General features: G+C 39.4%; 2 protein-coding genes across 7 annotated transcripts in view; one reads left to right on the top strand and one right to left on the bottom strand.

The window, feature by feature from the left end:
* The window catches only part of kcc (solute carrier family 12 member kcc), a 468,256-nt gene that overhangs the window by 317,078 nt on the left and 133,883 nt on the right, over window positions 1–17,295 (top strand). The window lies entirely within an intron of this gene.
* On the bottom strand, window positions 12,167–15,877 carry LOC114242780 (trypsin, alkaline A-like). Its single transcript, XM_089727883.1, has 4 exons — window positions 15,762–15,877; window positions 13,117–13,285; window positions 12,695–12,950; window positions 12,167–12,564 (listed from the first exon to the last, which is right to left on the bottom strand). The coding sequence occupies exons 1-4, from the start codon at window positions 15,808–15,810 to the stop codon at window positions 12,268–12,270; spliced, it is 771 nt and encodes a 256-aa protein (XP_089584009.1). The 5' UTR covers window positions 15,811–15,877; the 3' UTR covers window positions 12,167–12,267.

The following is a 17,295-nucleotide window of genomic DNA, read 5'->3' as shown; positions in this document are numbered from 1 at the left end:
CGTTTTCATCATTTACAATAGCCCAGGTCTTAGATGGCAGTGATTTAGTAATGAATCATATTTTGTGTGGCTGACTCACATGTATTTATTTATTTTATAATATTTTATTATAATTACACTACACAACAATACATACATACTTGATTTTATATCAACACATTCATTTATCACACAATCATACAAAACATTATTTACACTAAACAAAATTAATTTACAAACAAAGTCAGGCGATAACTGCAGTATAGCGGCGACGACAATATTTCGCTACTACATCGGTGCATAGACGAACCGGTCGTCGCATTTTTACCGATCCACCGCCAACAGTTGAAGTCTGACTTGCCAGCGCGCATCATGCGTTACCTTTCTGTGCTACGCAGTTTTAATTATTATTGCTTCTTGTTTTCTGTACCTGCTTATGTTGCTTGGACTATCTATTTCTTGTCATTTTCTCCTTTTTTGTATATTTTGTGTTCGTCTTAAATAAAAACTTTCTTTTTGTACTTTGGTGTTTGCAAAGACATTATAACACCAACCCAAGACGACTAAACTGGTGACCCCGACGTGCTCTGATCGAGCAGTACTGGCGACACTCAGACAGCATTCAAGCTCAACCTCGACTCACCGCAAGTTTCGAGCAGCACTGGCACTCACAAGCTAATCTCAGCACGCACAACGATAATTAAATGACACGACTTCCAGTCTCGGAGGGAAGTGATGTGGCGGTAGTCGTCATAGAACGCAAGATATTTGACAGATGACTGAATCTCGCTTACGACATTTTCAAGATAAGGTTGCATATATGCAAGTTCCGAACAACAACATTCGGACCGTCGGTCTACCGAGCAATATCACCCACTTGGTGGAAGATCTTTCCTTTCGTCGTTTAAGCCTCTCAAATTTTGTAATAGATCTCTAGATTCATGCTTCATAGCATGTTTTTCGTCCTCTTCACAAATGTTACGGGAATAAGAGCTATGATCTCGTCCGCAGCTGGCCTGAATATTGGCAGACAATACATTCAGTTTATTCGTGTCTATGCCTTGAGCTTTCTTTCGACGTCTTTCTTCAATTAGAGTGAGAGTACCATCGGTTGTCCAGTGGTGGCGTTTGCGCATTTCTGATATTGGTTTGGACTCTATTATTACATTTTGAATGAGGTGCTTAGCCTCGCACCATCACATTTCCGGTGTAGGCCCATTGTGATTTACGTCAGTCCATTTTATCCATTACCGTTCGAACGCCGCAGTAAGCTTTGACCTATCTGTTCAACGGCCGTCTGGTGTAGTGGTAAGTGACATGGTCACTACATAAGGGGGTCGCGGGTTCGAATCCCACCAAGGGAAGATGTTTGTATTGATAAATAAATATGAATGTCTTTTCAGGGTTATGGATGTATATTAAATATATGTATGTCTATAATAAAAATCTTACATTTGTTTCCGTTATCTGGTACCTGTAACACAAGTTATTTAAGAACTTATCACGGGACTAGTTAACGAGGCGTGATTGTTAGTAAATATTTATTTATTTATTATTATTCATTATCTGTTACTTCGATCCTCCTTTGCGCTCTAGAAGATCGTGCAGCCTTGAGCTTCAATCGCATTTTTGTGATCAGGAGTTCGTGATCCGAACCACAACAGGCCCCAGGTAGTGTGTGGGCATCAAGAACAGAGGTGTGCCAAGGAGATCTAATTAGTGTGTAATCGATCTGATTACGGTGCTTTTCTCCAGGTGATTTCCGGGTAAACAATCTACGAGGGTGGTTCTGAAATAAGCAGTTCTCCACCGTCAGGCTATTTTCATTTGCAAACTGCATAAAACTTTCACCTCTTTCGTTTTTTTTTATTGCTTAGATGGGTGGACGAGCTCACAGCCCACCTGGTGTTAAGTGGTTACTGGAGCCCATAGACACCCACAACGTAAATGCGCCCCCCCCCCTTGAGATATAAGTTCTAAGGTCTCAAGTAAATTACAACGGCTGCTCCACCCTTCAAACCGAAACGCATTACTGCTTCACGGCAGAAATAGGCAGAGTGGTGGTACCCACCCGCGCGGACTCACAAGAGGTCCTACCATCAGTAATTACGCAAATTAAAATTTTTGCGGGTTTGATTTCGCAATCCAAGCGTGAAATTCCCTATACAGTTGTTATACAAATTGGAGTTAGCGCCAATTTTCGAATTTAAATCTACCGTGATAACAAGCAGCTCTCTGTTGGGAACTTTCGCAATCACTATCTGCAATTCTTTGTAAAAATTCTCCAAAACGTCGAGTAGTGCAGTGCTGGTAGGGGTATAAGCTTACAGGCGATGCTTTCAGTTACATAGATATGATGCAGTCTCTAACTGGCTTGTATCCTATCACACAATTTTCCCGATGCCTTGCAACAAAAATTGCCATCCCTTTCTGGCTATCATTGTCATTGCCAGAAAAGTATACAGCATTGATAACCATGCATGCACCGCCGCGGATGAAGTGTTATCCGCGCGTGCAGGTGAGGTTGACTATTGTGGCCGGAAAGATTAAAAAAAAATTATGTAATGATTGTTTTTCGATTTCGTATTTTTTTTTATTGCCCTTGTAGGCAGACGAGCACACGGCCCACCTGTGAATGGTTACCGTCGCCCATGGACTTCAGCAGTGCCAGGAGCAGAGCCAAGCCGCTGCCTACCTAATTATACATAATTACATATAATTTTTTTTACCCGGTAGGATAAAATTCAAGAATTATAGTAGTCAAATGAGCATTTTTTTACAAGTTAATTCTTAATTATCTATATATTATTAATACGTGAAGCAAAAACTTTGTATCCCTTTTTACGAAAATTGCGCGGACGGAGGAGTATGAAATTTTCCACACTTATAGAGAATATAGAGAAGAAGTGCACAATGCTAATATTTAATTAAAATAATGCATAAAAGATACATTAAATCAATAAAGAAAACATTACACACACCACATACCATGTATTTGACGCACACACGCATGCATAGTGTTGTATTGTCAAACTTTTGTTCTTGACGTCTGTTGTCAAATTGAGATTAAATATTGTTTGTCTTTGTTAATATTTTTATAGTGTAGTCTTGACGAAATTTGTGATTATAGAAGTATAAAATACAATCATAATAGTGTACAAACTTACAATTCCAATTAATTATAGTCGAATTTCGACTACTGCGGGACCTCTAGTTTACCTAACTATTTAATTTTTAACTGATTTTCTTTTAACATTAATAGTTAATTGATATGATTCAACTGTAAGAGAGAGATAGAGAGACAGAGAAATCGATATATCCTAATACATGTCTCACTCAATCTCATGCGCGTGGATAATGCCCTCGCGCTCTTACCCACAGAGGTATTAAAATTGAATTTAGGGGATGATTGGCCCCTTGGATCGGTCTGTCTTTTTGTAAGAGGTTTAAAATAGTTGTCTGGTGGACATATATAAAAATGAAGCATCAGAATTTACGTGAAGTTAGGTAATTATTTTGGGAGCTTTAAAGCGCCTGCTAAGCCATTCGGCCGACGAAAAGTATCTGGGAGTACTGGCGACTTATTTTTAAGGAGATTGCCTAAAATATACGTAAAAATCAGCTTTCAGAATTTACGTGAAGTACGTAATGATTTTATGTACCTTGATTACCTGGTACCTGTTAATTGGCCGTCTAAGCAAGCCAGCAGGTAGGCATGCGTTCTTAGTACATACTAACACTACGCAATACGTGACGTCTGGTGGCCCTGGGATCTTGGACTAAGAGTGGATAGTACGCAATTCAAATATTTGCTATAGTTTTAATCATATTTTCATATTACTTATAAAAAGGTCGTATAGCTATGCCGAAACCTCAAAAACGGTTAAAAAATCCAGTCCAAGGAATTATATTTAAGACCAGTAGTTCCTAAGATTAGCGTGTTCTAACAAACAAACTCTTCAGCTTTATAATATTAGTATAGATAATAGTTTTGGAGCATCGACTTTCTTGGGATCCTATAAAATATGTTTCAATTATTATTTTTGTATGTTTTAAACGGAGTAGCGTGATAAAATAAGAAATTTTATATAAGCAATCATATTAAAACGATATCAAAGTTGATAAATAATGTACAACCCAAGACAGACGGCTAAACTGACAATGATAATTGGTGCGCTAAACATGGCGGATTTTCGGCCTCATTACGTATTTACTTACATTTATGTTTCACTTTATGTACGCACTGAAATACTGTTATATTGATTTCCTGCGAGTCACAGTGCTGAGTAAGAACGAGATAAATATATGTTTATGTGTGTGCCTTCAAAATGGGTGCCATTTATATAAGCAATTGTACGTATATAATAATATGTCGCGTCCCTACTATATATAGGTAGGTCTATGATATTAATGGATATGAAAATGTCATTGATTTACTACGATCATTCATTGACAGTTCGGGTGTCATCGTATTCCGATAAAGGTTCCGAGTTTTCCCGAAGGAAAATAATTTATCACTACATCTGTAACATCGTTTTGCTAACGCTTGATTATAGTATTCAATTTTACGTACATCGTATGCTTATAAGGCTTTCAATGATATTAATTCTTAAACAAAAAATCCAAAAAACCTACGATATTTCGACATGTGAACTGCGAAGCTAAATTATATTCATAAACCGCATATTTTATAGATCACCTCGTCCCTCTAAATAGTGACCTTAACTACTGTGCAACAAAGTACAAATTCGACGGTAATCGAATAAACTAAGAATGATATTAGCACGCTCCGACTCGTGAACAACACGTCATGTGACCATAATACAAATAAAATATCATAAAAAAATTGAAGTACCAGTACATTCACCTCATGGCAGATACGACTTGAGACTATTAAAATTTACACGGAACCCTAAAGCGATTGATTAAGTGAATCTAGAATATATATCTCATATGTATATCAATTTAAAGTAACTGTTACAAAACGGTGAAGTAGATTATTACATTCAAAAATACTTATCCCGACTTTCTGATTGATCTGAATTGCTCTAATTGGGTAGATCACTTACAGTCCACTCGCACATACAGTGGTGGTCAAATAATTAGAAAGACTTCTTATGAATAAAGAAAGTTAATATTTTTTACAAATATTATACAAATGTTCGTAAAAAATATACGCATTCAATAATTATAATTATTAGTAATCATGCAATAATATAGCCACTCAAATAAAAAACTAATTAAATGTATAAAATATAAAACATAGCTCTTACTTTTAATTACAAAATAAGTCACACATGTAGTAGTTTATTTCCTGTTACTATACGCTTCGACGCCCAATTTTACAACCTTTAAACAAGCCCCCAACATTTAAAAAACGATCCATAGCTCGATCTTTCTTTGAAATTGGAGAATGACATTTCTTTCTTGGCTTTTTCTATTATTTTTTCGGCCATTCAAAATTTAATCTGAATCTAATTTTGTTCAAAATGGGCAAAAATAAAAGTTGTGACTCGTCAACTAGGCAAATAATTGTTAATTTACCTAGTCAGGTCATAAATTCTGTCACATGTTTAATGTAAAATAATTGAAACAAGTTTATTCATTATGTAACCATTCACATACCAAAATGAACTTAACAAAACATAGATTCTTATGACACTAAAGTTTATTCAAAGTGACCTCCGTGATTTTGAATACAGGCCTTCAATCTGCGCGGCCAGTCGTCTATCGCAGCACGAACGAGGTCCATGTCAATATCGGCGGCTGTCAAGGATGTCTTGAGTGACTCCAAATTGGGATGAGGCTTTGAGCACGCCTTTTCCTCCAAGTGTTGCCATATCTTCTAATCTAACGGTTTCAAATCTGGACTGGAGGAGGACCAGTCTTCGTGCCGGATAAAGTCGATTTGACGCGCCGCCAGCCAGTCTTGTGTGCTCTTCGGTCTATGAGCTGGCGCCGAATCTTGTTGGAATACCCAGTGCCTGTTATTGAACATGGTATGAGAAACAGGTTCCACAAGGTTCGTCAGGACTGTATTTTGATACACAACTGCATTCGTTTTTACACCTTTCTCACAAAAATGTACCTCTGTTAAGCCCCAATAAGAAACTCCCAACCATACCATGAGCGAGGATGGAAAATAACCTCGTTGGACACGCGGAATACGGCTGCTCGCTTCTTCACTACTGTGTGCGTACACCTTATCATTTTGTTTGTTGTAGCTCTCTTCTACGGTAAAAATTTTCTCATCCGAAAAAAGAATTTCCCGATATTTTTTCCCGCGTACCGCTTCAACAAAGCGCGGCATCTCTTCAGTCTCAGGTCCATTAGACGAGCATTCAAACGATGTCCTGTTTTTCTTCTATATGCCCGAAGCCCTAAGTCTTTATTTAACACCCTTTTCACCGTGGTTCTGCTTAACCCCATCTGAAGGGCCAACAGTTTCTGCTTACGTTTGGGATTTCTTTGAATTCGCGCCTTCACAGCTTTTATCACTGCTGGAGTCCTAACAGACCGAGGGCGACCACTTCTTGACCTGTCATCTACACTAGAGTCTTCATTGTATCGTTTGATGGTACGATAAACGAATCTTTTGGTTATATTCAAATTTTTCAGTATGTTAAAAATTTGAATAGGCGCGTAACCGCAACGATGCAACGCAATAACTGCAACACGGTCTTCTTTAAGCGTCCACTCCATATTTAAAAATGAGTAAAATTCTAAAAGTATACATTTTTATTTTCATGAACAATTCGAAATTCGAATTCAATAAACTTTTTTGTGGCCAGCATTCTAAAAGAAAAGTTTTTACTGTGTGACAATACTTATGACCTGACTAGCTATATATTATTATATATAGATCATAAGTGGGCATACAGAAGAATAGCTGAGCCTTTAAATTGTTCTGTTAAGAAAGCTTTTAATGCAATTGATAAATTTAAAAACATGGAACTGTTGAAATTTTCTTAGAAAGGTTCGGCTAACAAGAACCTTCTCCCTCAGAAGATACGCTAATCGTTCGTGTTGCTAAAAAAATCCAATTAAAGGCTCCAACCAGATTCAAAATGACTATTATTATTATAGACTATTAACACGAGGGCTTAATACTCAGTCATGGGCAATTGAGAACAGAGATGGGGAAATCATCACGACGATCGATAAAGCTCCAGAGAGATGGAGTGAGTATTGCGCTGATTTGTATCATCTTGAGCACGCTGTCCATGGTTCTGATCCTCTGGAAGAATGCAATATATACAACATAGAGCTGAAGCCTGATATTCTAAACGCAGAAGTAACTGCCGCTACTAGGAAATTAAAACGAAATAAGGCGGTCGGCATCGACAATATTACCGACGAAGTTTTGAAGGGCTTCGGAGAGGAGGAAGTTGCGAAACTTGTAGACTTATGCAACTCAATATGGCAAAGCTGTGAATGGCCAAAGGATTGGACTCACTCTGCGATACTGCTCTTACACAAAAAGGCACTACCAGAAGGTGTGACAATTATAGAACTATTGCCCTGATATCACAAACTAGCAAAGTACTGCTGCATACCACTTAAGGTTTACCAAACTTAAGGTTTAAAGACTTCCTAGACTAATTCCACAAGAACAAGCATAATTTGTTAGGGGAAAGGGTACTCGCGAACAGATACTCAACGTAAGGCTTATCATAGAAAGGTTCAATAAGTATAGCATCCCGACCGTCCTATGCTTCGTCGACTACCAAAAAGCCTTTGACTGCGTTAGTTGGAAACATTGATGGTATGTGCTTAAGGACATGGGCATTCCCATACATCTGATCCAGCTGATATCCCTAGCGAGAACCGTGTACCTGTCGGGATAGGAATCGGTACGTATCGCCCCAGCTCAATCAACCGAGTTCCGATTTGAGAAAGGAGTGCGCCAGGGTTGCAACGTCTCGACCATACTTTTTAACATCTATGATAAATAAATAATGCGCAAAACCCTAGAAGAGTGGGATGGTGGCGTTGCAGTCGGTGGCGTAAAAATCTCGAACTTGCGATACGTTGATAATAATACCAGATTAGTTACGTCATCAAAAGGGGAAATGGAGGAGCTGCTACGCCGTCTGGTTATTGATTAGCTATAGTTATTATACATAGTTACTTTTTGTTGTGGTTTTTTTTTTTTTTTTTTACATAAAAGTGGCAACAGATTAATAGCCTTTGGGGCAGGTACTTGGAAACCAAAAATTGTAATGATATATTAAATATAATGCATGTCTGATAGTTTTGTGTTAGATTTTTAAATTACTAACATAGATTATAAGTAATTCAAGGACCGTGGGTAGTGTTTCTAATTATACGACCAACACTGTATAATCATCATAAAGTGAACTGTAACTCGTTGCGAGACACAAAGTCAGTCTCAGTTGAATTGTAATATACTTAGTGTGGCTATAAATGCTGTTACAATTAAAAATAAAAATAAATCTATTGCAAATAACATTTATTACTTTTACAGTGTGTTAGTTTAATACGTAAATATAAAACAATTTAAAGTATAAAAAGCTTATTGGAAGTGGTGTCCATTGACTGCAATACAGTCCTTTAAACGTTGAGGCCAGTTATCAATAGAAGCACGCACTCTTTCCATGGGAAAAATTTTCACTGCCAATCGTACGGATTGTTTTAGGGACTCCAAATTATCATGGTGTTTAGAGCAAGCCGTACTCTCTAAAACTCACTATAAATCATAATCCAGCGGATTAAGATCGCGACTAGAAGACGGCCAGTCTTCAGCTCTGATTAAGTCCGAAACGTTCGTTTCCAACCAAGACTGCGTAGACCGAGCTTTATGACCTGGCGTCGAGTCTTGCTGGAAGGACCATTTTTTATTATTGAGCATGGTGTTGTTAAGGGGCTTCACTACCTTCTCAAGAATGGTATCTTGATACACTTGTGCCAATGTTTTGATACCTTTTTCACAAAAATATGGCTCAGTCACTCCTTCATAGCTAATACCCTACCAAACCATCACTAAAGTCGGATAGTGCCCACGTTGCACTCTGTCGACTAATTGGGAAGCTTCCTTAGAGCTTTGAGCATAAATACGGTCATTTTGTTTGTTAAAATGTTGCTCAATTGTAAAAAATTTCTCATCCGTAAACAACGCTCAGTAAATCCGAGGCTCTGTGGTTTCACGGGCCGCGGAGGGCGCCACCCGTTGACGCCCACATCGTGGTTGGAGGCGTCCGGATAGGGGTCGGGGTGCAGTTGAAGTACCTCGGCCTCGTGTTGGACAGCCGGTGGGCTTTTCGTGCTCACTTTGCTCAGCTGGTCCCCCGATTGATGAGGACGGCCGGTTTTTTGAGCCGGCTGCTCCCGAATATTGGGGGACCGGATCAGGTTGTGCGCCGCCTCTACGCGGGGGTGGTGCGATCGATGGCCCTGTACGGTGCACCTGTGTGGGCTGAGCCGCGCAACCGGGCCACTATGGCTCGGTTCCTGCGCCGGCCGCAGCGCACCGTTGCCATCAGGGTCATCCGTGGATATCGCACCGTCTCCTTCGAGGCGGCGTGTGTGTTGGCGGGGACGCCGCCATGGGAGCTGGAGGCGGAGTCGCTCGCTGCCGACTATCGGTGGCGCAGCGAGCTTCGTGCTCGGGACGTGGCGCGTCTCCCTGAAAGTGAGCTGCGGGCGCGGAAGGCCCATTCTCGGCGGTCCGTGCTCGAGTCGTGGTCGAGGCGATTGGCCAACCCCACGTGGGAGCTACGGACCGTCGAGGCAGTTTACCCAGTCTTTGATGACTGGGTGAATCGTGGCGAAGGACGTCTCACCTTTCGTCTGGTGCAGGTGCTGACCGGGCACGGATGCTTCGGGAAGTACCTGCGCCGGATAGGGGCTGAGCCGACGACGAGGTGTCACCATTGTGGACACGACCTGAACACGGCGGAGCATACGCTGGCTGTCTGCCCCGCTTGGGAGGTGCAGCGCCGTGTCCTGGTCGCAAAGATAGGACCTGACTTGTCGCTGCCTGGCGTCGTTGCGTCGATGCTTGGCGGCGATGAGTCATGGAAGGCTATGCTCGACTTCTGCGAGTGCACCATCTCGCAGAAAGAGGCGGCGGGGCGAGTGAGGCAAAGCTCTCCTCACTACGCAGAAACCCGCCGCCGCCGAGCAGGGGGTCGGGACCGGGGTCGTATCCGTGACCTGGCCCCCTAAGAGCTAGGGGTCCCACCCGTTTTGTGCGGGGAGAGACCCAGACGTGGGGTGGCGTGCTTTGCACGCTCACCCGCAGTAGGAAGCCGGGTGATGGTAGACCGCGTTCCCCCGACCGCTCTGGGGGAAGGTGTAACGCGGCGCCATCAAAGCGGGCTCTCGGCCCGCTGAACGAGTGAACCGGTGGTCGTGTCGCTGGCGGCCGCCGGTCCGGCGTCCGTGGGACGGTGGGATGGATGTAATGTGCTCTGCGTCAACCCTGTCCCGCCGTTTCAATAGCCCCGACTGGGCTCCGGCCCGGTCCGAGGTAGGGCGCCGGTTGTGAGCGGCAGGAGTTTTTAGTGAGGTTCAACTCCCACATACCCCACCTGCCGCGCGGGTGGGGATCCGGCGATTTTCACCTGTGGAAAAAAAAAAATCCGTAAACAAATAATTTTTATGACCTCCCTTTGCGTACCACTTCAGTAGTTGTTTCGATTTTAACATCCTATTCTCTTTTAAATTATCAGTTAAGAAATGACCAGTACGTCTCTTAAAGGCTGCAAGTCCTAGGTCATATTTTAAAATACGCGACATGCTTTCGGACAGGATTTCTTCGAATTCTTTCCCTTACTGTTTTGACCACCTTTTTTGCTTTGAACACTACGTGGACGGCCAGATCTTTTTCTGTCACAAACAGAGGAGGTCTCGTTGCACCTATTAATAGCCCGATACACAAACATTTTACTAATACCAAGCGTATGGAGAGTTTTAAAAATTGCATTTGGCTCCATACCTACTTTGTGTAATGCAATCACAGCGATTCGGTTCACCTTATCACCCCACTCCATTTTAATATCGCAAAATATTGTACAATGTATTGGCGCCAAAATGAGAAAACTCAATGAGCAATCATATAAAAATGACAGATTCCAAATTCAAATGTAATATTTTGTTTATTTTTAATTGTAACAGTATTTATGGCCAGACTAAGTATATATATATTTATAGCTGTTATCAGCTGTTCCTAATTTTAATCTCGAATGCATAACTGTTTCGCGACAGAACTAAGAAGGTAAGGTTTTTACTGGCGGTAGGACGTCTTGTGAGTCCGTACGGGTAGATACCACCACCCTGCCTATTTCTACCGTGAAGCAGTAATACGTTTCGGTTTGAAGGGTGGGGAAGCCGTTGTAGCTATAGTGAGACCTTAGAACTTATATCTCAAGGTGGGTGGCGCATTTACGTTGTAAATGTCTATGGGTGCCAGTTACCACTTAACACAAGGTGGGCTGTGAGCTTGTCCACCCGTCTAAGCAATAAAAAAAAGGTAAACTTCTTCTTGGATTTTTGTATATGCGAGTGAGTTTTGAATTCGGGCATTAGAAAGGCTTACTTTTAAATTCCGACTTAAAAGCGTGAAAAGTGTACAACACTTCAATTTAAAATGTTTTTTCATTGATCAAATTCCCTTAACATTTTGAGCACATATACAGAGACGAAAACTAAATTTCAACTACTCATTGTCTAAATTTCAATGCCTAGGAAGGGGCAATACCTTAGAGAAAATAAATGTCGTGAAAACTGAATGCTTTATCGGATTAGTGAATAGCTCTGTATTACTGTGACATTACCTCTTAGCGTTATTGTCATTAATTTTCGATTAATGATGCACCGGTGTCTAACGTAATAGTAAAATTACTCCATATTTGTTACAATTATTTATAGAATTTCAATTTGGCGACCAACCCTGGCAGTAAAAGCTAATCAGTAATTGTACATGACGTATTAATCAATATTATCACATACAAATTATTACAGATAACATTTACTTCCTACCATAATATGTATTTCACATAAAAATGATAATACATTATCATAATATAAAATCTCACCGTGGATCACAATGTACATTGGACTCTGTCCATATGTTTCCAAACTTTCATTTAGTCAGACTTAGTGGAAATCTGATTGAAAACTATACTAAAAAATAACATCCCATTTGGCAAAAAAAAAACCGTACTTATTTCAATGATAATTTTATATTTCAATTAACTGAAAAAATAATACAAATTTACATATTATTTATAATAATTTTGTTGGTTGGTTTCTTCTTTAAAATTATTACGCATTGGACTGGATCCAGGAAGTAAAGCGGGAAACACGAACGTTGACGCCAGGGTAGCGACGGTCAGCGCAGTACTGTCCCCATGAGCAGACACCAACAAGGACATTGTTGTGGAGGAGAGGACCACCGGAGTCACCCTGGCACTGGTCGCGACCACCAACGTCCAAAACACCAGAGCACAACATGTTAGCGGTGATAGAACGGTTAATGGGTCTGTAACGTTGGGCGCAGGTATTCTGATTGATGGTCCAGACCTGGACGTGACGGAGCTGCTCCGAACCAGACCCTCCGAGCTGAAAATTGTGCATTATTAAATAATCACACTCTTCGTTAATTGTATCTGTTTGATTGTGTTCGTTTAATGCTCAACAGCATACCGGGCAAAATAATTTTGTAAGGCGATAATAACATTATTTAACTTACCGAAGTAGCACCCCAACCAGCAGCCCAAACAACTTGGTTATCACCAAGATTGTAATTGGCTCCAGCAATATTAACAGGACGAACGTTGTTGTTCAAAACTATGTTGGTATTACTGCGTAAGATGCAGAGGTCACTGTCAGCTGTTTGTCTGTTATAATTGGGATGATGGATAATTCTGTTCAAGAGATGCACAACACCCCCACTGTTGGCCCAGGTGGAACCAACACGAAAACGCCATGCAGCCGTTTGATCACCGCTGAAACAATAATATTATTTACCTCGTAAAACTTTCTTTCAAGCCTGGAGGAGGGAGAAAAATGGAGGTGGCAGTATTTTCTGTGAAATTCCTTCAGAATAATAAGATGTATTTACTTTTCAATTATAAAAAAAAAAGACAGAAAAATCACAAAGTTTCGACTTACAATGTGCAATGAGCAGCGGAAAGAACAGATCTCTGGTTAAGAAGGTTTCCGCCGCAATTCTGCCACCACTGACTCCAATTCCTTGTAAACAACAGAGAAACAATACCGGGGTACCGGTCAATGGTGGTTGTCGAGCCACCAATAATCCTTTGGGGGTTTGTTGGAACAGCTGAAACAAAAATAATCATTTAAATTAAATGTATCAACAGGAAATACTTAAACGTCGTCTCTCGCGTTCGTACTTTATGATTTATGGTATTAATGAAGTTAAAAAACGTTAGAAAATAAATAAACTTATTTTTTGTTTATTATATTAATTAGATGGAATAATAAAGCTGTGAGGTGTTTAGTCCTATTAAATAAATTTTGTTTCAACTGTGAGTATGCCATTGTTTTTAAAACTCAGCAAATGAAATCTCATGTTGTGCATTTTGTTAGTTTTCGTGGCCTATAAGATAAGACGTCCGGTGCATTTGTATCTAGCGTGTCTAGCGATGCACCGATATTCCAATCTCGCTGAAAAGTAACATTTTTTCTAATGAAATACATGCTTAACAAATGTTCACGATTGACTTCCACGGTCAATGAATAACATTGTGTAATAAAAATCAAATCCGAATTATAATTTACACGATTACTGGTGGAAGGAAGTCTTGTGAGTCCGCAAGGGTGAGTACGACCACTCCGCCTATTTCTGCCGTGAAGCAGTAATGCGTTTCGGTTTAAGTGGTGGGGCAGCTGTTGTACTGTAAAAACTGAGTCCTTGGAACTCATGTCTCGAGGTGGGTGGCGGCATTTACGTTGTAGATGTCTATGAACTCCGGTAACCACTTAACACCAGGTAGGCCGTGAGCTCGTCCACTTATATAAGCAATAAAAAAAAAATCGTATAATCTATAGCTTTTTCCTCTATACAAAAGATTCCTAGAAACAAAGCTGATTAATTTTATTTTTGATATCTCGGTTAAGAACAGCAGTAAGACTACCGAATTTGACATCACAGGTAAAATTTTAGTTTTTACATTAAGTGCAAGATCAACTTTAAATTAAAAAAAAATTTTTCATTTTCATCATTTACGTCGTCCTAATTTAATTGCATTCTTATTTATACCTAGCAGAATAATAGAATAGTTACTAGGCAACATATAATATTCCAAAAGTATGGAAGATCAGGCATTTAATTTAAAAAGTTAATTAAGTCGTCGTGGCCTAAAGGATAAGACGTCCGGTGTATTCGTGTGTCGATGCACCGGTGTTCGAATCCCGCAGACGAGTACCAATTTCTCTAATAAAGTACGTACTTAATAAATTTTCACAATTGACTTCCACGGTGAAGGAATAACATCGTGTAATAAAAATCAAACCCGCAAAATTATAATTTGCGTAACTACTGGTGGATCTCTTGTGAATGGCTGGCCCGGCCCTCCTGGCTGAGCCTTTGCTCGCCTACCTGTCCTAGTGAAATGAAAAGGCCTATGGGACACTAGTTATCCCTCATTCTTAAAAAAATACAGAGTGCCCGCCTCAAATAATAGTATAGTAAGTTTTACTCATTGGATGGAGCCCATTTTCACTTTACATTTTTGTTTTTTGTTTTGAGTTTTCGTGCCACATATTTTTCATCCAATACATGCACCTCATCATTTAATTAGTTTCGTGTGGAAGTCTCTTCTACAGCGGCTACTTATGTGGAATAAGTAGTCTAATCTTTTTATTTAATTTGGTAGTTACATTATTTTTAATTATTTAATACTCAAAATACGAATTCCAAGTGCCTTTGTTATAATTTTCCTCAGTACTTCTTTGTCCGCGTAAAATAGAAAAGACCTGAGGTATTTTAAGTAAATTTATTTGTAAGCTTACGATAATGTTATTGGAATTTTTGGGCGAGTTTTTCGTTTTTTATATTTGCTTCTAAACTAGCTTTTCTGCTTACTTAGAGCACAACAACTCTGTTATTCATTGAATTATAATTTAACTTATCTTCACGGTTAAATCTTGCGTTTATTAATTTCAGTAATTTGACGCTAGTTAACTCACTATTCAGGTTTCAACGAATTTCCAAATTTTCTTTCTTTCTATTTAATTAATACCAACTGCCTGACCTTAAAATATTGTTCTTTCTGTATTCTGTAAAGGACGTAAATTCAATAAATTATCCATAAAAAAATTGACGATATTGTGCACAACATATCGACCAACCTTAGTTCTCCATCACAAGTAAAACTGCAGTAAATGCGAGATTAAAATAACAAATGCGAGACTAAGCTTCGAAGGTAGTTAGTCTAGTCCAATAAGCGAAACCCAAAGGAACTAATAATATCAACTGAATTTTACCAAATCTTCGGACAGTAAGACTACGTGTCAATTTAATATAGTTTGTAAGCTACGTAGTTGGAGGTTCAATGTTTTACAAATTAATCTTTCTAAAGATTTTTGTAGGCTTTGGCCTATATTATGGAGCTATATAAAAAACATTTGCGAATTCTGAGTGCAGGATATAAGTACAAAAAGCTGTACCTTTTTGATTTATTGGTATTATTCTAAAAAAATACAACCCTACGGTGTAAATACGGTAACACTTATAAGCTTAGATAAAATAATCCGTGATATGTATCCATGAAGTTTAAAATAAAATAACATACCTGCCACAGCAGCCAGACCAAGGGCCAACAAAATGATGATAGAATTCATTGTGCCTAACAAACACACTGAAACAAAATTTGAGGCTTCCTCATATTTATATTCCAGCAATCCTGCATTGTCACTGTACATAGATAAATCATAGATACTATGATGTTTCAAATGCTATCTCCTTTTTTTTTATTCGATAATGAATAACTAATGATTAACAGATAACTATTTTACGTTCTAACGTTCTGGTATCACGTTTGTTCACGGTTCTACGTTTTAGTATCATTAAAAGTTTAAATTTTAAAGAAGATAATTCCTAATTTGTTATTTTTATTTATTTTTCGTACTGTCAAGATGATGAATCTAATGAAGAAATTCGATACATTTTAAAATTTTAATATAAAGAAGGTAAAAATGCAACGCAAGCCTCGAAAAAAATTTGCGATGTTTTGGACCGGACCTAGTGCAGTGTCAGTGAGAGTAGCACAAATTTGGTTTAAACGTTTTCAATCCGGCAATTTTGATCTCAAAGATGCACGTCGCTCTGATCGCCCTATCTACTTATACTAATATTATAAAGAGGAAAGATTTGTTTGTTTGTTTGTTTCGAATAGGCTCCGAAACTACTGGACCGATTTGAAAAATTTTTTTCCATTAGAAGCCGACATTGTCCCTGATGAACATAGGCTACTTTTTTAAAAAAAAAATTATTTTATTTTTTTGGTTTCATGTGTGTTTTAATGTTTCCGAAGCGAAGCGAGGGCGGGTCGCTAGTTACGGATAAAATGGATGCCATTTTCGAAAAAGTGGAGCAAGGTCGGCATATCAGTGGTTACAACGTAGCTGAAGAACTGGGAATTGACCACAAAACAGCTTTGGCGCATTTGAAAAAAACTGGGTACAGAAATAAGCTCGATATTTGGGTACCTCACGAGCTCACTGAAAGAAACCTAATGAACCGTGTAATCATTTGTGATTCTTTATTACGACGTAATGAAACCGAACCATTTTTTTAAGAAGCCGATAACTGATGATGAAAAGTGGATCACGTACGATAAGAACGTGCAAAAAAGTCGTGGTCAAAGGCCGGTCAGGCTTCACAGACTGTGGCGAAACCCGGGTTAACAAGGTGATGCTGTATGTGTGGTGGGATTGGAAGGGCATTATATCGATTCTGAACTCTACTGTGAACAAAGATGAGATTAAAGCAAGAAGTTGAGAGAAAGCGGCTGGAATTAATCAACAGAAGGGGTGTGGTTTTTCATCATGATAGCGGTAGACCTCACACATCTTTAGCCACTCAGCAAAAATTAAGAGAGCTTGGCTGGGAGGTGTTAATGATTCCGCCATATAGTCCTGACCTTGCACCTTCAGATTTTCACCTGTTTCGGTCTCTTCACAATTCTTTAGGCAGTGTTAGGTTAATATCACGAGAGGACTGCCAAAATCAAATGTCGCGGTATTTTGATTAGAAGCTCCAAAATTTCTATAGCAACGGGATCATGCCCTACCTACAAGATGGCAAAAAGCTATTGAACAAAATGG

The sequence above is a fragment of the Bombyx mandarina genome, chromosome 05 (genome assembly GCF_030267445.1).
Source record: "Bombyx mandarina strain Sakado chromosome 05, ASM3026744v2".
Classification (NCBI taxonomy): domain Eukaryota; kingdom Metazoa; phylum Arthropoda; class Insecta; order Lepidoptera; family Bombycidae; genus Bombyx; species Bombyx mandarina.
Note: the sequence above shows the minus strand (reverse complement) of the source record. Positions and strands in the feature narration are given on the sequence as shown.

Bases quoted from the DNA above. Each gene is read 5' to 3' on its own strand.
- LOC114242780 (XM_089727883.1), bottom strand. From the start codon at position 15,810: ATGAATTCTATCATCATTTTGTTGGCCCTTGGTCTGGCTGCTGTGGCA. The intron at 12,951-13,116 runs GTAAGTCGAAAC...TTATTGTTTCAG, and splicing joins TCCGCTGCTCATTGCACATT to CGGTGATCAAACGGCTGCAT. The intron at 12,565-12,694 runs GTAAGTTAAATA...CACAATTTTCAG, and splicing joins CTGGTTGGGGTGCTACTTCG to CTCGGAGGGTCTGGTTCGGA.